The 20,695-nt window shown below is 29.3% G+C and overlaps 4 protein-coding genes across 7 annotated transcripts in view; 3 read left to right on the top strand and 1 right to left on the bottom strand.

Moving 5' to 3' along the window:
* LOC114131482 (uncharacterized) lies at positions 1–2,006 on the top strand. Its single transcript, XM_027996710.2, has 4 exons — positions 1–435; positions 993–1,235; positions 1,559–1,777; positions 1,858–2,006. The coding sequence occupies exons 1-3, from the start codon at positions 382–384 to the stop codon at positions 1,748–1,750; spliced, it is 489 nt and encodes a 162-aa protein (XP_027852511.1). The 5' UTR covers positions 1–381; the 3' UTR covers positions 1,751–1,777; positions 1,858–2,006.
* Positions 2,007–5,227: 3,221 nt separating this feature from the next.
* On the top strand, positions 5,228–10,091 carry LOC114131512 (cyclin-K). 2 transcript variants are annotated; one of them, XM_027996747.2, is made up of 8 exons: positions 5,228–5,424; positions 5,516–5,754; positions 6,537–6,668; positions 6,740–6,845; positions 6,915–6,972; positions 7,195–7,367; positions 8,454–8,609; positions 8,875–10,091. In XM_027996747.2, exons 2-8 carry the CDS (start codon positions 5,536–5,538, stop codon positions 9,801–9,803), a joined length of 1,773 nt encoding a protein of 590 aa, XP_027852548.1. In that variant the 5' UTR covers positions 5,228–5,424; positions 5,516–5,535; the 3' UTR covers positions 9,804–10,091. The 2 variants fall into 2 exon arrangements, with proteins under 2 accessions (XP_027852548.1, XP_050058742.1); XM_050202785.1 differs by having other exon boundaries at positions 5,228–5,754.
* Positions 10,092–11,857: 1,766 nt separating this feature from the next.
* Positions 11,858–14,234, top strand: LOC114131516 (B9 domain-containing protein 1-like). The gene is made up of 5 exons (XM_027996755.2): positions 11,858–12,675; positions 12,768–12,879; positions 13,263–13,371; positions 13,490–13,608; positions 13,749–14,234. The coding sequence occupies exons 1-5, from the start codon at positions 12,532–12,534 to the stop codon at positions 13,844–13,846; spliced, it is 582 nt and encodes a 193-aa protein (XP_027852556.1). The 5' UTR covers positions 11,858–12,531; the 3' UTR covers positions 13,847–14,234.
* Positions 14,235–14,305: 71 nt separating this feature from the next.
* Positions 14,306–20,695, bottom strand: part of LOC114131522 (palmitoleoyl-protein carboxylesterase NOTUM) — a 62,412-nt gene continuing 56,022 nt past the window's right edge. For all 3 annotated transcript variants that reach the window (XM_050202782.1, XM_050202783.1, XM_050202784.1), the window contains 9 exons: positions 20,413–20,465; positions 20,203–20,298; positions 20,067–20,127; positions 19,345–19,509; positions 18,337–18,617; positions 17,734–17,869; positions 17,096–17,436; positions 16,539–16,664; positions 14,306–15,646 (listed from right to left, as the gene is read on the bottom strand). In XM_050202782.1, the coding sequence (XP_050058739.1) occupies positions 15,501–15,646; positions 16,539–16,664; positions 17,096–17,436; positions 17,734–17,869; positions 18,337–18,617; positions 19,345–19,509; positions 20,067–20,127; positions 20,203–20,298; positions 20,413–20,465 (1,405 nt within the window). In that variant the 3' untranslated portion in view covers positions 14,306–15,500. The remainder of the gene's footprint in view (positions 15,647–16,538; positions 16,665–17,095; positions 17,437–17,733; positions 17,870–18,336; positions 18,618–19,344; positions 19,510–20,066; positions 20,128–20,202; positions 20,299–20,412; positions 20,466–20,695) is intronic.

Here is a 20,695-nt window from a genome sequence, read left to right as displayed (position 1 = left end):
TCCGCCGGGCCAAGGGGTGGACGATCGGTGGAGAGCAACGACCACCCCGCTCTCCACCAACCCCTTGGTCGTTACACTAGCTGTGCCGCCGGAGAGTGAGTGAGTTTCAAAAATCGAATTGTTTACGAGTATCGCTGCCGCCGCTCACCAGTCACCGCTGTCAGTCGCCGCAGCAGCCAGCCAGAGCGCCCAGAGGGCCGGAGCCAGTTACCGTGCAACAGCAGCGCCACTCTTCGGGGGTTCATAGCAACGAAAAGTTTACTTGTTAAGTGCCCATAATAATAACGGAATAAAAAATTTATTTATTGTCATTCGTCGCACACACTCACACTCCGCGTACAAAATTCTGCCGCTTATGCGCGCTGTGTTTGGACCGTTGAAATGAAGCTGAAAAACATATCGGAAACTGTAAACAAGGACGAACTGTTTAAAAAGGTAAGTCGAAAGAAAAAAAAATCTCATCGGCTTTATTGCTCATGTAGTTATGTGTATGAGTCTAATTTACTCCTCCTCGCTCAACTACCCCTATCACGTTGTAATGCACCCTCTCGCTCTGTAACAGGTAGATAGACGCCTCAGCACAATTTCACTTATTATGGTTCAAAACTTTTAGACATCCTGGATATCTGCCTGCCTATCTGACCCATCATAATTCTTTAAATATGTTTTTATACTTATAAAAATAAATTAAATAAATTTGTTAGACTAATCCACTATTAATTTCTGTGTTATTCTGTTAATATAATCTACCTATCGCCATAAATGTTTCACAATAAAAATACCAAATTTATTAACACACATTATTTGTAACACATAGTTCGTGTATTAAGATGGAAGAGTAAAAGGGTAGTTATACCACAGTAACAGAATTACCACTGCTTAAAAATTGCTTATCTCATATGATATTATTTAATTAATAATAATTGTAATAATTTCTTACTAAAGCTTATTTTTGTTTTTTTTTTAATCTGATACATTATTTTGATGTATAGGTGTGGAACCTCTCTGCAGATCATTGTATGGATGTTGTATTAATGATGTTCTCACACGCAGAAGGTACAACACTACTTGGCACACACAAGCTTGAACAATTTATTGTGACTACTGAACTTTGTCGTTTCCCTTCGATGATGTTTAATCGTCCACCACTATACCGTCCTGCTCTAGACTGCACAGTCGCAAATGATTTTATTTCTACAGAATTTGAACGCTATATTGATTTGGTTGAGGACAATGTAAGTATATTAGTATATTTAGTAATTATTTTATAGTTTATTTGGCATCCTGTAAAAAATTGATTTGGTATGTTGTCAAATAAACTATCTAAAAAACTATAGTACTTAGTACTTACTATAATACAATGTGTTTTAGATTTATATATTAAACTCAGTAGACATAAAAATATCTTCAATGATTTTAAATAATACTGTGTGATCATAAATATTAGGTTGATATTTGAAAAGAAAAAATTTACTAATTGAAATTTATTTGATTTGAACTATAGAATAAAATTCTATATAGTTTTTCTTACTAAAACTATTCATTATTGTTGAAATAGGCTTATGAATTGTCAAGTGCTCCTAATAGTGAGGTACTTGTTATCATTGCGAACAATGAATGCCGCAAATTTATTTTTGCTTCTCCACGTTTACGTCCTTATATAATGTCCAAAGAATGCATCTCTGTCATCGAAAGATGCTTAGGCAAAGGCACTTTCTCTGCTGGTCAAGAATCTGATATGGATAAATAGCAATTAATATCTTTTGCATCACTACAAGTAAGCATTCTAATCACATACACACCCATTATTTATTCACGCTGTATTGTATAATAATGATATTTTTATTTCCATTACAGTTCTCAGTGCTGCTAAACGTCTCCTCGTGACATATGATAGTCTTCATGGAAAATCAGTCTAAAAGTACCTATCTTGATGCTTGTCTGTGCTATCTTTATAATAATAATACTAATAATAATAATTATATTAATAATTTTAATAATAATAATGATATAAATAATAATAATAATTATAAAAATAATAGTAATTGTAGTATTACAACAATATTTAATGTTTTTCATAAGCATAGCTTATAGTATTGGGTCCTTTTTAATAGTGGCAGAGTTAAAAGTTACCTGTTTTCCAAGACTTATTGTTTTGTGTTTTATATTTTATAATATTTACTTTTACTTCATTGATTTAATTTAATATCTATACATTATATAATTTTTTTTTTAAATTAAGTTAAATACAAGATAAAAAAATTACAGAAAATACATAAGTTGATATTAGATTTCTAAACACATTTTAATTAAGTATTGATTTAAAAGGCTGTATTTACCGTATTAGATCTCATTTTGTTATATATTTTTATTATTTTTTTTTTATTTTAACTATTTATATTACTGCAATTGGAAAACAATACCTAAATGCTTAGCAATTATGAAGATTTATCAATAATCTAGCATTTTTATATACACGAGTGAGACTGCGTAGTGATATAATTAGATTTATTTTTATTGTTTCTAATTTTTTTTTTTTTATTTTTTTTTTTTTTTTGTGTTTGGCTAATGATTTTAAATTTTATATGTTTAAGACCCACTGTAGTTTTTTTTTAGTACTCATTGAACTTTTTGTTTTGTGTTGATATTTTTCAATGTTTGTTTGACTTCAATAAATTAAAACTATTGTATACTTAAATTTGTGGTACATCTGATTTGTTTAATACACACTATTTGATTTAACTGTAATACTCATCAGATTACTTTTTTTTGTCATTTATTTTGATTTATAGGTTTTGTGTAAGTATCTAACAACAATTCAATACCTACCAATAAACTATTGATGTATTAATATACTCGGATCTAGATATGCCTATTGCTTGGTAAGTTGAATAGAGAAAATAATGGATATGTTAATATTTTAATGTCTATTATTGCTCATTCAGTGCTCATTAAAGTTAAATTTTTATAGTATAGTTGTAGAATGTAGACGATAAAGTAAACTATATCTGGCTTATAAAACACTAATGTTCAGTTGTCAGGACACAGGTATAAGGAAGTAACTAATAGCCATGTACATGACTGGCTTCTACACTTGTTGTGATCTTTCTATAAATACTAAAATATATATTACACAATGTTGGAATTAAAATAAATTTGAAAAGTAAATAATATAAATTATAAACGTTGATAATATCGTTCACTACCATCTATCATTCTATAATAACATTTATAGAATATATTACATAGCCATGTATTAAATTATACAAATTATACACACCACTTTAGAGCAGAGTATTAATTGATCTAATATTCAATATTAAGATAGTTTCAAGTATCATTTTTATCCTCATAGATAAATAATTTAGTTATGTAAGACTTTATCCTTAAGACAAAATTAAGAAAATTGTAGGACTTAAATTAGTTTGAAATCTGCTAAATTATTATAATAAAGAGGAGAAAGAGGGATAAAACTTTTATTTAAATACATTGAACAAATGTTAATTGCTTTGCTCCTCAGTATATTGTAACATTAGTTTCAAATAAAATTAAATTAAAAATTCCTTTTAATTTTTTCGTTTAATAATTATTCTAAATCACTAAAATATATCATGTACCTTTTTTATTTAAAAAATTAAAATTTTTAATTTAAATACTAACTACTTCTACAACTTGCATTAATTGTAGTATTTTATACACAATGTATAAAATAATAATAATATAATAATATTTAAATAATAATAAAATTAAACTGTTGACATAATATTCAAGTTAATAACCATGAAATCAGTTTTATAAATATTTTTTAATAAATAAATAATAAAATATGGGTATTATTAATGAAAATAAGATAAAAATAACATAAAAAATGTATATCAAGTATGCTGAGTAGGATTAAGCCATTAAGGGAGGGATCAGGGAGCCCTAGGCTTCCACAGAATGGGATTTTTTTTTGTATCCTAATATGATACAACAAAAATTATGATTTATATATTTTCATATCATTAATTATTAACAGTAGTATTCATATTCAATGATATTACAAATTAAAAACGCAATTGGATTACAAAACATATTTAACTACCCATAATGTCAAAAATTAATGAATGCTTAAATAAATTCATAAAAGATAGCATAAAAATATAAGTTTGACATTAAAAGTGGTACCTAATAATGGACTTGTTGAGTACCAATTGACAAATCATTTTAAATTTCGATTAGTAATTTTCAGTATGGACGGTAAGATATCGATATGACCAATTTAAATTTGGATTTAAGACACATAATTTAAATATTATTTATTAAATTGGTTCTTTATATTTTTATTTATTTTCTAATAGAAAATAATTTTTTTTCTTTTGAATAAAATACAGGCAGTGGCATAATTTCAGTTGTCAATAGAGGTGGATGGGGGGCAAAGGTTTTGCCCGGCTCGTATGGCCCAAATGAATAAAAAAAAACTGCTCGCAAATATTTACTTAGGTACATTTTTATCAAATTATCATTCCCAGTTCCCACTTCACTTATTTTATAATTTTTATATTTTTAAATACTGATTGTTGATTGTTGTATTAATTGTACATTAATCTAAAATTTAGGTATAGGTACGATATATTTACAATTTACAAATTAATATTATTTTGATTTGTGATATTTTTTTAAATTTTTTTTGCTTACTTACTGGTTCAAGTTTTGTCTGTTTAATGAACACATCAGAAATTGTTTTTGATTCTTGAGTGATTTCTAGTAATCTTTATTTTTTTAGTCACATCTCACACCGCCCATTTATTTTTTTATAAGACACATTTTTTCCACATTAAAATATTGTTGTGAACACAAGTCCGAAAAAAATAATTTTCCATGTAGGAAATTAACAAAATAGGTACATAGTAGTTTAAGAGTGTACAATGTTTATACACGATCATCGTAAGTTAACTGAAGAAGTGAAGTCCAAGATCAATGAAAATAGTAGTGCCAATCAGCTGTTGTTTTTAGAATTTGTATTCATTTTAGATTTTAGAAATAAAACTATACAACCATACAGGATTATGATATTTATATAAGTATTATTATTGTTTTTGTGCAAAAAACTTCTACAAAGCAAACGATGTATGTATATTGGGATGGTGTACCTGAAAAATGAATTTATTTTTATACCAAATAAAAATTATGCTTTACATATAAAAACGTATAACAGTTAATAATAATATACTACGATTTTTAATGTGTGTTTAACAAACAAAAACTTTGAATTTTAAATGAAATACATTTGGCGGCCGATGATAAAGTGCTATTGCGCGTTTATTCCATTTATGGATCAAGTGATATTTCTATTCCACGACATTGATAAAAAACGTTTATTTTGTAGAGATATAAACCGCTTTTTAGTTTTTTGCACTGTCGTCTTTACTATTGACTATTGAGGTATGGACGTCTGGTGACTTGCAATCAAGTGTTTAGTGTGTTCCACGTCTGTAGTATAAATAATTACATATCAATAATTTATGCCTTGTAGGCCTACTGAATACAACGACAATGGCCTTTTGGTATTTTGACAAGGATGAGCTGCACCGGACTGCCTCTGCTCAAGATGGCATACCGCATGAGAGAGAGTCCCGGTACCGTCAGGAAGGGGCAAGGTTCATCATAGACGCTGGTACGAAAATGGACTTGGGCTACAACACGATGGCCACTGGTGTTGTTTACTTTCATCGTTTTTACATGTATCATTCATTCAAAACATTTCCTAGATATGTGAGTAATGTTCAACTAAATCTACCAACCTTTCTATTTTATTTCAGGTATCTAAATACTAGATTAGAACTTAAAAATAATACAGATTATACATCACATTTATTGCTTGTTGATTTTAAATAGTATTTGTTTCCGTAACACTGTCTGTCTGTTTGTTACTACACAGATGATCAATGTAGTGCGTGCAACTCTCTTTGATAATATTTTCCACATAAATTGGTGCGATAGCAGCAAATTGTATACGATTGTATTTTGCTGCCACTGCAACACTGAGGATATGAATTATTATTTACACTATTATATTACAGTATCAATGAACAGTAAAATGTTTAAATTAGTTGACTAAAAGTATACAAATTAACACATTAAAGTACTTACAAGTATAATAGGTACCTATGAACTTTTAATATAGCTTTTGGAAACCACCGCTATGTGCTGCATTAGTATTCTAACCATTTGGTTTCCCATTACCTGTAGAATAGTTTTTTAGGTTATCGCTGATGTACTTGAATAACTACATAAATTGTTGATTTAACATAATATTTGATTGTTAATAAATACAGTCCAACATATTGCTTGCACTAATTTTTGTTATTAAATTATGAATTCTTGAGATAATATTAATTAAAAGGATGTATACCTACTAAAATGTGTTACAATCAATACTTTTTAGTATGTCTTCATTTTCAGTTTTAAAATTTTTTTTGCCATCTAGGGGTAATATTTATGTAATTATTGAGCTATATTATGTGAATTTAATGTAAGTACTATATTTTTTTCAGCTTACAGCTTGCTGTTGTCTTTTTCTTGCGGGTAAAGTAGAAGAAACGCCAAAGAAATGTAAAGACATAATAAAGTTGGCTAAAGCAATATTACCCGAGGAAAAATATGAAACTCTTGGATTAGACCCCAAGGTTAATTTGTGATTTAAATAAATATTGTACCACTTTAATGGTTGTCCATAAAATATTATTTAATATTTTAGGAAGAAGTAATGGTACTCGAACGTATATTGTTACAAACAATTAAATTTGATCTACAAGTTGATCATCCATATCAGTTTTTATTGAAGTATGCTAAATGTTTAAAAGGTATGTCATTAGTATTGCCTATTTTTTTCATTTATAGTATTTATATCATTTACATTTTTAATTTAACAGGCGATAAAACTAAACTAACTAAAATGGTTCAAATGGCTTGGACATTTGTGAATGATAGGTAAAAACTATTTATTTGACTTCAGGGATGGACTGGATATGGCATATATTTTTAATATAATAATAATTTGTAAATTGATTATAAAATAATTTAATGATATTTGCAATTGAGATTCTATATACAATATTTTTTCTAAACAGTAAAATTGAAAATAACAGTCTGTCTTTAATCTTAATCAGTTAATTAAATTTGTTTCTAAAGTAAGTATATTGTATATTACAGCTTATGTACAACACTTTGTCTTCAGTGGGAACCAGAGATTATAGCAGTTTCATTAATATATTTAGCATGTAAACTGAGTAAGTTTGAACTCAATGATTGGCAGGGTCGTACGCCAAATCATTTACGTTGGTGGGATATGTTTGTTCAAGGAATGAATATGGATTTGCTTGAAGGTTAGTTGTATTATATCACTAAAAATAAAAAAAAAATATAATTAGTTTTGTCAGAACACTCAGAACTATAATTAGAGTATACTAAATTCAACAGTAATTTTGAGTGTAATGTTTCTTAAAAGGATTAATGCATTTAAAAAATAATTATTGATGAATATGTCCCAGAGTTGACATTTTTTTTTATTAAACTATGTCTGTTTTAATTAGAATGAAAAATTGGCAGAATTTTATGCAATATAAAATAATTAATTAGAATAATAATCAGAATAGGTTATTGTACTTTATTTATGGTCATTTGTGCATTTATAGTGTATACTCCGTCCACCGAGAGAACTCTACTCTTTCACGCATACAAATTATTGATTTATACCCAAATGTCTCCCACTCTACCACCTAATCGCCATAAAATAGCGACGGTGTTGGTGCCATGTTTTAACCGCGGCCAGTGTTTTGAAGGATTTAGTGGTGGGAATGCGTGAGATGGGATAAATTTTGGTCACCGCCCAGAAATGTTCTCTCGGTGGCCCGAATATAGTTTCATTTTTTTGTTTTTAAGGTTAACATATTTTTCTTTAGTTTTATTTGATTTAAGTTTGAATGGTCTTAGTTTAGCTCACCAGTAGTTTAAATAACTTGTAAATAACTCTACTTTAGAAAAATATTATTGAACTATTACTTTTAAATAGAATATAATAAAGATTAAATACCTTTATTTTTAGACCAAACTACTATGGAATATTGTGGTCTGTCTTTGTTTGGAATTAGTGGTATTTATAAATACATAAAATGTATTCATTGAAAATAATATAAACATTTTATAAGATAACAATTAAGAACCTAGAGTCTTAAGACTGGTTTAGGGCATAGGCATAAACCCATAGTAGCAATAACTGCTCTTTTTAAAGATGTTGCATATTTATAAAAATTATTAATATAGGAACAGAATAGTTAAATGTTTCCTTTGTATAAAAATTTATCTGCATTAGTTTTGTATTGTCATCAGTTGGTTGTGATAACATTTTTTGCAGTATATTATAATAAATTATGTATAATTTATTAGTAAACTAGTAATTTTATATTTTTTAGACATTTGTCATCAAGTTCTTGATCTTTATTCAACTCCTGACAAAAATGCACCACCATCACCTCCATGTCAAGAAAAATTTATTGTTCCAAAGAAAGTTGTACCCCCTCAATCCATTTATCAGAAATTATTATTGCAAAAAATGGCTGCTAAATACAGTGAGTTTTTGTTCATGTACTTTTTTTATATGTGACCTCAATTATAGGCGGATATTTGGTCACATTAACAGTTTTGTCTTATCCATTTGCATAAATGCCTATTTTTAGATACCTAATGTTTGGTGTGGCTTAATTACATTTTTATGAGGAGGCTTAAGCCCCCACCAAGTCCCCTTCAATATCCGCTTATGTCTTCAATGTTTTTAGTGAAATATTTTAGATTTATAATGTTTGAGTGTTATTCATATCATTGTTTTTATTATAGTGCTTACACCTGAACAAGCGATGCAAGCAGCTATAACAAAAAATGTGAAATTGATAACTACGCCAAATACTTCTCCTGGCAAGCAATCATTACCCATGCCACCAGGAATTAAACCGTCAGTTTCGAATGTTCCGCAAAAACAGCCAAATGCTCAAAAACCATTTTTGCCACCACCTCCTACACCACCAAAATTGTTATTACAACAGCCTCCTATAAAACAACCACCCCCACTTCCATCAACAAGACCTCCACTCCCTACGATGCCACCACCACCACCTCCTCCATCACTGCCACCACCTCCACCAACACCTAATCAAATGTTAATGCCACAAGGTGTTACTCAATTGCCACCACCGCCCATGCAACCACCACCACCAATACCACCTTCTGGTTTCCCCCCCATGTACCCTTATCCTCCACTTCAAAATCCAGCTCAATCATTTGCAAACTCTATGTTTTCTCAGCCTCCCAATATGATATCTACAGTACCTGGGCAATATCGTCCACATGAACCGATGGGTTCTATTCAGTTCATTGGTGAATCTGTTCCTCCGAGACAGCCTTACGGTGAAAATTACAATCAAAGAGAAAACATGACACAGCAACCTCCACAGCCGTTCAGTGAATTTGATATGCAAGATTCATATGAAGAAAACAGACAAAAATATAATGACAATCGTGCATTCAATCGAGATGGTGCCTTTGTTGGTGGTACCTATGGTAATGGGTCTCAACATTTTGTAGATGGTGGTCCACATTACAGCAGTGAAAGTGGTCAACATTATGTTGACGGTGGAAGTCAACATTATTCAGATCCAGCTTATCTACAATATAAACGTGGTTTTAATGCCAGAACTAATCGACCACCACCTCCTCCACCACAATACCAAAACAGACAAGTTCGACATCATCCATATCAAAGACGATAGTGTTGCTCTTTTAAAAATGTATATGTACAGTTAAAGGTAATTTAGCACTTAACATAGACAAATATTTTTAAGATTTCAGATGTATTCTGTAACGCATGTGTTTTGATTATTGAAATTTAGGTATATTATACCTAATAATATATCTGTCAACTTTTCTTTCACTATTATAGGATACTTCTGTTTTAGTTAATGACTGAAATGTAAGTGACTTAATTCTACAATTATAAATTTTGTAAATAGGTTAAACTTACATAAATTTTTAATACAGTTACAACTGGTGTTTTTAAATTGTTTCTATTCTTATATATTTTTTATATATATTAAGTGTTAAGGTCATTCACCTGTATGATTAGAGAAATGTCTTTAATGAAGCTCACAAGTAAAAGATATTTGTGTTTATAGACAAAAAATTAATTATATTTTACATAATTAATAACAAAGTTGTTGGTGATAAAGTATGAATGTGTTGTAATAAATTATAATATTTAATACAGTTGAATATATTATATTGTATTGACGTTACGTATGTTTCATTGAATTTTGAGTATTAATTTTCTGGGCATGATGCTTGTGGATCTTGATAGCAATTTTTTTTTTAAATAAATTATTTCATATTAATTTTTGTCTATTAAGTGTTGGGGTACGAGTTTTTTCAATAGTTACGCAATTTTCATGTTCTATTTTGATCTAGATGTAAGTACTGTTCTTCGCAGTTCAACGCGTATATTGAATGACAACTTAGATTTAATCACAATTACCGTCAATACCGATATGAGTTAATTTCGTTGAATGGTTTGGAGTTTTTCGAATGATTTCCTTTCCTACTCAACAAATGAAGTAATGAAATTATTAATGAATAGTATTACTATTTTCCTTATTGGAGAGACACAAATGATGATATTCTATACATTTTTTTTTCATAATTTTTAATAAAAAAAAGCGGGTAAGTGGGTACCGCTCTGCTGTACATTAGGTGCCGTATGAATCATTATTATATATTATAGGAGTGTTAAATTTGAATCCAATGATAGGTGTCATTGTATACGAAAAACGATTCTTAACGAAGTTGATTTGTCAGCCTAGGATATCATTTCGATTAGTTGGTGAAAAAAGGTGGTTTATGTTTTAATGGCCTGAATACATTAGAATTTAAGTTCTTTTATAATTATTATAAGCTTAACTTACCTATGGAAAATCTCGTATTGAATTTTCAAGTCCTAGCTACTTATACAAACATTTTTATGAATTATACCTACCAAATAATTTGCAAATATTCATGGTTATTGTGCCCATGTATTCTTATAATTTTTTAATTAATATAAAAATAACTTATGAGGAACTTTGTATTAAATTGTCAATTATTTTGATTGGGCCAAAAAAATTTTATCGATACTTCAAAAAAATTTTTTCAGAAAATTGAAAATTTCAGTCGTTTATAAATAGCTCAAAAAAAGTCAAAGTATTTTGGAAATTAAATCATGTAAAGAAAATGCCAATATAAATAACTGGTAAAATTTTCAAGCATCTACGATTTATACTTTTTGAATAATTACAAATATTTAAAATCGCTTGAGGATAAATCGTTATCGTTACGCTATTTCGTAAAAATTTAAAATTCAAACGCACTTAAAATTATTCTAAAATGATGCTTCGAGTTTTCTCTATAGCTTCTTGGAGGAAAACTTATGGAAAACTTAGTGTTGTATTTTTAATCCTTAGTTATAAACACAACACAACAAATTTTATGATTTTTCAACTTCAAAATTAGTTGCAAATTTTCGCGATTTCGACAGATTTCGTAAAAATTTAAATTATAAACGCTTATAAAAAAAAATTGTGACTAACGATTTTTAATTTTTTTTAGCTATAATAAGAACAACTCGTAAGGAACCTTTTATTAAATTTTCAAGTTTTTTTGGTCATCCAAAATATTTTTATTGACACTTCAAAAAAAAAAAATCTCATAAAAATCGAAAATTTCAGTGGTCTATAAATAACTTAAAAAAGTCAAAAATTTTTGAAAATATAACTGTATATAGATAACACTAACATAAATAATATTTGGTGAAAATTTCAAGTATTTACAGTGATTAGTTTTTGAATTACAACCATATAAAAAAAATCGATTTGGTCGAAAACTGGATTTGCGTAAAAATTTTCGTTTTTCTGTCACTTTTTTTTTGTTTTTCTGGATTTTTATGAAAACTGTTGGAAAATTTTACTTTTTACCTATATAATGCACCAAAGATATTCAATTAGCCATCGGAAACCACACCCCCAAAGTTTGACATTGAAGCATTATTTCGACTAGTTACGCTGTACACAGATATAAAAACAATAAAAAAAACACACATTATTGTAAAATCAATACATTCATCACTTTGTTCAGAATCTAAAATATCAATAAGTACTAAGAAAATATTATATCATAATGAACGCGTTCGACGTTCGAATTTCGCGGGAAAAAGATTAGCCTTCTTCGAAGATCAGTTAAGTGGTTATTCAGTTGGCCACACCTAAGAAACATGATGACTGATAAGTGATAATCGTGATATCACCTTATCAGAAATTTATTATCGCCCGCCCGTTGACCGACGCTACATTGAGTGTAATTCAAAATTACCTTTTTCCAAATCTTTAATATTCCTATCTTAAAATTCGTAGTTTTGCTGTCGCATGTTTGTTGAAAATCTCGTGTACAATTAAAGCTTAAAAAGAAAATTTTATAATGTCGGGTAGTGAAAGTACGTCTTCTGGCGGTGTGTTTCTGGTCTCCGTCGTCGGTCAGATCGAAAAAGGCCACTTTTCGAACTACGACAACATGTATTGCAAATACGCATTCGTCTATGGACCTGATTGGGAAATCGTCACTGTAAGTTTTCCACATACTTCCCATTTCGAAGGCTGAATTTTTCGCTTCAATTGTTTTTTTGTATCTTATTCGTGTGTTTTGCCTTAAAACAGGGCGTTGAAGAAGGCATATCTCAAATCGCTCAAAAGAGCCAAGACGAAAGGCAACAGGTCGTATGGAATTTCCCGTTAGACGTTTCTTTCAAGAGTACCAATCCTCACGGGTGTACGTTTTTCGAGCAAGCGACTCCCAAATTTGTTCTATTTTTTTCTCTCTCATGGGCACCGTAAACCACACTCAACGTTTTAATGTAATTCACAACAGCACCCTACAAACTGCACTGGATTAAAATCCGACTGTTTAGAATGTAACTGAAGGCATTCATGCAAACACCAATTTCACCATCACTTGACACATCTAGTATGATGAGTTTTTACTGTTTAATAATATATTGAAATAGTTAACACTAAAAATTATGATGTATGTTAAAACGATATATTTGAATATTTGCTTTAGGATCAGTTATAAACAAAACTTGCGAATTATTTATTTTATGTATTTTATTTTTTTGGGCTTATCAATGTAGTGATAACTTTTCCCGTTTTTAGGGCCACAACTAATTGTTAGTGTTTATGGATTGGACACTTTTGGAAACGATGTTATAAGAGGGTATGGAGTATGTCACTTACCAGTAGTCAATGGACAATCTTCTGAGGAGTAAGTATTTGATTGGTTACTTGTAAACTTGCCTAATAGTTTACTTATATTTATACTGTCACTGTATTGTAGTATTATTTTAACATTTTACATGGATAATAACCATCATTATTTATAGGATGATTATGTTTGTACCTGAATCCAGTTCGACATTACAAAAACTGACTTCGTGGTTGACTGGTAAAAGACCAGAATATGTGGACGCTCGGTTATTAGCCAGGGGCGATGGCAGAGAAGGTATAAAATACTTATTGAGTTCTGCAATTGTCATCATTGGGTTTTCAAAAATATTCATTTAAATTTAAATATTTTCTTTCTTATCAACTTATTCAAACTGAAACATTTAATATTTAATACTACTTAATATTTTATTTTAGTGACTAGAGTCAGAAGTCAAGGATGTGTTTGGATACAATTCAATGTCGTGTTCAAAGACTTTCATCATTATGGCTTTGAGAATGATAACAACAGTTAAGCATCTGCTATAATTAATGACTGTGGAAAAAAGCTCCAATCACCGAAAAAAATTTCAACCAATCTTTTCATTTGTCTCATGGTATATTCATACAAGCACTCAAGTTGTAGCCTACCAAACAAATAATGCGACTGAAGCATACAATAGTTAGTGATTATTGGAAATTAAGATTTTTAAAAATTTTAATTTTTGTGATCAAAGCAATATTGTTTTTAAGTACTATCAGACCAAATCTTTGTATTTTTTTAATATCGTAGGTTATAATATAAAGTAAAAAGTGTGATTATTTATGTATTCATTTGTATACTACTATTTTTACAATGGTTAATTTACACTATAAATTATAATTACGTATAATATAAATTTATTACATTTATTAATTATTGAATTTTCCTAGAATTTTTTGTATTTTCATTGAATACACTTCAGTATTAAAAATGATAAAAACACTACCAAAACTTTTAAGACTACTTTATTATATGTTGTATTTGTATATTATAACATTTGTATGTAAATTATTTTATTTTAAGTTATGTTGTATGTTTACATATATGCTCACCACACACATTTATATGTGTAATACAATACACTCACTCATAATCAAAATGAATAATGTTATAAATAATGATTACATACATTTTGTTTTATAATTTATAATAAAAAATTCTTCACACATTGTTAATAAGTACAAAAGTAATAATTTTGGTTGGTAATAGTTATAAAAATTAATCAATAATTTACCTTAATAATAATAATAATAAAAATAATAAAAATAATAATAATAATTAAAAACTGCTGTATATAAAAAGAATAAATAAAGGTAGACAAAAACTACTTTTTTTCAATTAATTTTGGTGGATTATTCAAAGTTTGGAAGTTTAGGAATTGTAATTCCTAACAATCTAAAATAGTAGTATTCCTTATTACTAAACTGTTTAATGTTTGGTGTTCTATAAATGCGGTTCGTATGACTTGACCTTGCAGTATGCAGGTACGTACGTAAGTTTAAGGTAGCTAATTACATCTAATTTAATGGTTTGTTTATAATGTTATTTAAAGTTTAAAAATACCGCATTTATAAAACGTACAAATACGTTATCATATTGACTTACTATTAAGTATATATAATAATAAAAACATTAGGTGTTAAACTAGTTTAAAAAATTAAGGAACAGGTAGTTTGGTATACAGTTGTGTATTGGAAAAAAAATATATTGGCCCCCCCATAAAGGAATAATAATTGTACTTACAAGTAACCAAATTTAAGTACATGTATAATGTCAAAACAGTAGGTAATTACTGTTTTAACTTTTTAGTATAGTGTTTGGTTTCCTTTAACAAAATGTACAAATAACTTATTTACATAAAAAAAGGGGGGAATTGACTGGTTTTTTCGTACGCTAAATTAAAAAAAAATATATACCTATGTACAAACGGTTTTGTTAATGTCAATATTTTCTATTTTTTTTCTTTTTTGGTAAAATTTAACACGTTCCAGTAATTTAGACACAAAACACCCCAATAAATATTATAATATTTAAAATCCCGCGTCGACCCATCCCTTATCCCACCTCATCATAATGCACACCCCGTCCCCCGAACTACTACCAACTCCCCTCCCCCCAAAAATCATAATAATAAATTCAAAATGGGTTTAATTGGATTGCTGGGTGAGTAGGTTCAGCAGCTCTTCCTGGTCCATGTGTATCAGCGATTCCATGTCAATTCCCAGTTCGGACGATAGATTTGGTATATTCACCCCGAATGACTGCAGCAGCTCAATGAAGTCTACTTCTTCGCCTATACACAAAATACAAATGCAACGTACCGATTAGAATGATTAAAAAACGAATGGGCGTTAAGCTTAATTTTTTTTATATCCATGTCAAAACACAAATACCCATCAATGCAATTTGAATAAAGCTTTAAAGTATATACCTAAAGTTTGAGTTATATATTTAATTTAAATAAATCTGTACATCGGTTAAATGGCAGTGTATTATTACAATTATATTATACAAAAATGTTTTTTTAGTCGAATATTTGGAATTATTTTTATGACTAAATTCCGTCCAATAAAATAGCTAGTTGATATTAAATTTGCCTATTGTATCTATATAATATATTATTAGTAGTGTAAGCTGTATAGGTACTCTAGACTTGTAGTTTACGGGTTAAGTTTGCGAGAAGAGAAAGAAAATGTTTTAAAAAAATTTAAGATTGTTAAGTAGGTACTATTTTTTGTACGCAATTAGGTTATTTTTCGGTTAGAATTAGGTGTAGATTTGGGTTTATTGGAATACGAAACTCGGTTATATACGTCTATTTTTGATATACTAAGTTTTAGATATAAACTTGTTGTTGTTACAAAAACAATATAGCTTTAATCATTAAAATACTGATAAATTAAAGTTAAATAAAGTTAAATTGTCTTAAATCAACGGTTAAAACTATACTTACTCATTTAATAGTACTACTAAGTACTATAGTACTAGTTCCCAGAGTTAAAAATGTAACCCGTAAAACGTTATATCTCGAGTTAAATTATATCGTACTAAATGAGTGTAGGTAATATTTAGTATTAATTATAATAAAGTTAAAGAGTTACATAATGTTGTTAAATTATTTAGGCTTTGGTTTGAGCTTTTCTATTGTTGACGTATTTTATATCAGATGAATTTAATGATCCTACCTGTTGCCGGATTTTGAAGCTTTGGACACGAGTTGTTGCATTGTGGCCAAGTGCAGCTTTGTATGTGTTGGTGTCTGCAGCTACCGTGATTTTTGTGGTGACGTCTGCGCTTCCTATGAACCATTGCTACGCAGGTATAACAAATTATAGTATTAATATCACGTAAATTGTCGTCGTTACATATGTGATTGTGGTGGGTGCCTAACTAAAAAAAATTCATATCCTGAGATAAATAAATTTAAACATTTCACATGTTCATAACATGAAAAGTGTTGTACTCTTGTCAATTATTATTCTTGACAATTTCTTATACTAATGTATTGTATACGTCTTGTAGTATGCCAATGCCAGTAATAATAATATTTCGATGTTCACAAACTGTAAGTACCTACAACCTACTACCTACATCTCTCCTCCATTCATTTCACCCATTTAATTTTTATAACATTACATTATTGAATTGTAAAACGAATTTTTTTAATGTATTAGATAGGTATGTATTATCTACATTTTACGTTATTGTATAGATACTTTTATAAGTTGTATAATATATGTACCTCCAGATCGATGATCATTGCGGTGCATTTTATTCTGTTTCCTTTTGGTAGCATTATCTGCTGGCGTCTGCCTATCGATTTTCGTAGGTCTCCTGTTATGGCTTCCCGCACCGCCGTTGGGGTTGACGTTGCCGTTCGCACGGCCCGGTCTAGACTTGTTGCTGTAGTTATTGTTGTTATTGTTATTGTTGTTGTTGCCATTTCCGTTAATCTTTGCGAACCTCGTCTCGATCTGCCAACAGTGCAACGCCGTGGGTAGGGACACCGAGTCGATCTTGATGTTCTTCCAATATTTCTTCGTGAGCACCGTATGTGAAACACATGACGGGGCGAACACCGACCTGTGTACACGAGCACAATAGTAAATACGTACTTATATATAATATATAACAGCATAATATTATTATGTATATATGATGATCAGCCAGACGATTCAGCAGGTCCACAAGTCACAATGACATGACACACGTGGAAGTTCGTCAAGTTCGACGTGTACCGATTTGACCTTGATGTCTCGTCTGTGCGACACGTATAAGCTCCTTGCTCCGGGTAGTAGGTAAGAGCATACATTAAATATACTGTATGTTGTATATTTAATCCAGGGTGTAAGTATGTATGCGTAGGTAGAGAGCACTTACGTGACGTTTAGTAATGATTTCCGCAGTCCTTCGCCCATCTTGTGTATGTAATCCCATTGCTGCTTGGTGACTGGTGTGCCGACATCGTTTTTTAGCTGGAACTCATCGTACAGCCATTGAAATACGAACAACGGGACTGCAACAACACACCGAATGATTTTTCTTCGATTATTTTCATTATTACATAATTAATTTATAATGATTATCAATTATTAATAATACTAATACTGCAGTCTCGTATACCATATAATGGCGATCTGATAAAATACTCGGATAAAAAAAATAGTGTTAGAGTGATCGAAAAAAATATTAAAATGTCTAGTTACACTATGGAATACTCAAGTATAATAGCTTATAAATGTAACTTAGATAAAATTTAGTTGCATTAAAGATTTATAGAAATACTTTTAAAAAAGAAGAGAAGTCTTGCGAGGATTAAGTTTAGTAATGGTAAATATATGCCTACATATTATACGTATAAGTGTATCAAGCAAAATTTCTTGCTTGCAGTAGCGAAACTACTAAAGTATTCCTGCTGTTTATATTATAATATAATATAACTATGCAGATATAAATGTTATAAAATAGTTAAAAGATACTCACCCGATAATGTAGGATAAATTTTATAACCGATAAAACACTTGGATGGCTCGTTAATGTAGAGATTTCGACACCTGGATGGTATCTGACTGTGCCAGTAAGGGATGCCTAGTTTCACAGCTTCGATCGGTGATGTCGACGCACTTCCCTCGTCTTCAAAATCATACGGCCGTTGGTCTACGAACCAACCGGAGTCTGTAATACCGTGGACTGACATGCCACTGTATTGTCTCAACATCTTTTGAATGGGATCAAGATTCAACATGACTCCAACACCCCCAGCACTAAAAAACAATATTGTTAATAGATTTCGAATAAGAATATCCGTGTTTCCGTTTGGTTTAATTTATTAATATCTTTACTACGAGTACATGATCACACTATATAGTTTCGTAATACGAAGTTTATAAAAAGTATAGTGAGTACTTATAACCACAGCTTTGAAAGAAAATACTTTTTATTGTAACTTACATATTTATATGAAATATATCAGTGGCGCATTTAAGATGTTTAAAAGAAGGGACGGAATTGTACAAAATAGTAATAAAAATCTAATTTTATTATACATATATTTACAAATCATTGAATTGTAAAAATGTATATAATAAATTAAGACTAACGGTGGGAAGAGATCAATTATATTACCTATACTATATTATACTATATGATTATTTCCCATAAATATAAGATTGAAAGTCTGTATATTATAATGTTTATTTTTCGAGTCCAGACGAAATTGATGTAATCTCGAAATCATAACATTATTTCATGTACCTATAATATATTTAGTATTTATAGGTACTAAAGTGTTATATAAAAATTATAATGCTATAAAAAATCTATAAATGTAAAATACAGGTGTAATAAAAAATATTATTTATTAGAAAATAATTTACAGATAAAAAGTTAAAATTATGTTTTCCTTGTGAAAAACAACTTTAAAATAACACGTTAAAGTTATGCTGATTTATAGGTACCTACTATATAGATAATATTATAATATTATAATACCTGCTTCCAGAGAGTATGAGAGCATTGGCATTGGCCAAACCTATAGTTAATAGCTCTCTGATGACTTGCTTAATCACTATGGAACCCATAAAAGTGAATTTTGACCCGTGTTGTGGTTCTGCTCTCCGACCTGACCATATATCACTAGTACAATATGGTACGAAACTGAAATATAAAAATAAATTACATAGCGAAATTAGTTTTCTATTAAAATAATATACTACAAATTACTTTCGTAATAATATCGAAAATGACTACAATTTAGAATCTATAATATAAGACTACTTTCCAACATCTTCCCCTCATATTATGTCCAAAATATAAGATGTACTGATGTATTGCATACAGCTTAAACTGTTTGAAGTATAGAATTTTTTTAATAACTAAAGTTTTTCTCTCTTAATTATATCCTGTATAGTCGTATTGGTTTTAAAACTATTTAAAGTTAATAGATGTAAAAATTTAAATCAAATTAATAGATAATTAAAAATTAATTTTTAAGCAGGTATTGAAAATAAACATGATATTTATAAGGTTCAATGACTTTTATGTTCTACAATACATAGGTATGTCAATACATGGCTATATGTCTACAATACGAACTAATAATACTACATTAATCCTATATACACCTAAAAGTTACATTTTTACATATACCTACGCATAAATGTTACAGGTACTAAGACACATAACTATAGCTAATGCCTAATTTAAGTACTCACACGTGATTCGCTTGCCACCAGTAAGGATTTTCAACTGCATTATTGGATAATATTCCTCCAACTGGAAAGCAATAAAATAATTTTTTATTTAATAAAATTTTAATGAAATTCTTCGTAATTGCGGAACGTAATTTACCTGTTCGAGTTTCGGGCCATTCTTTTGATGACATGAGATATTCGGCTCGTGACCACCGTTCGTCACAACTCTGTTTGTCATAACAACACCAACCCTCTAATACAACAGAAAAATGATCATTTAAATATACAATAAAACGCGATCACTAAGATTATTTTTGTGTTTTGAATGACTTTAAACTAGGTATTTTAGTATTCATCTGGTTATTACCTTCAAGAAACACTATCCATGTTTTGCTATAGTTTGAATGGCGCACGTAAAATCTATGAAAATACAAAAATATTCGATTGTAATTTTATAAATAGATATTTATTTCTGCCCTAACCAATTCGTATGATTTTAAAACACCGTTTATAGACGTAATTATTAATACAATTAAATTCATTATATTCGAATCTAAAACCTCAAATGGTTGAATTACAGAAATAGGCATTTTACAAATAGTTATTTAGTGGATCATTAAATACAAAATATATACAAATATGTGTCAATT

The sequence above is a fragment of the Aphis gossypii genome, chromosome 3, assembly GCF_020184175.1.
Source record: "Aphis gossypii isolate Hap1 chromosome 3, ASM2018417v2, whole genome shotgun sequence".
In the NCBI taxonomy this organism is placed as follows: domain Eukaryota; kingdom Metazoa; phylum Arthropoda; class Insecta; order Hemiptera; family Aphididae; genus Aphis; species Aphis gossypii.
This window is presented reverse-complemented; position numbering and strand designations above follow the sequence as displayed.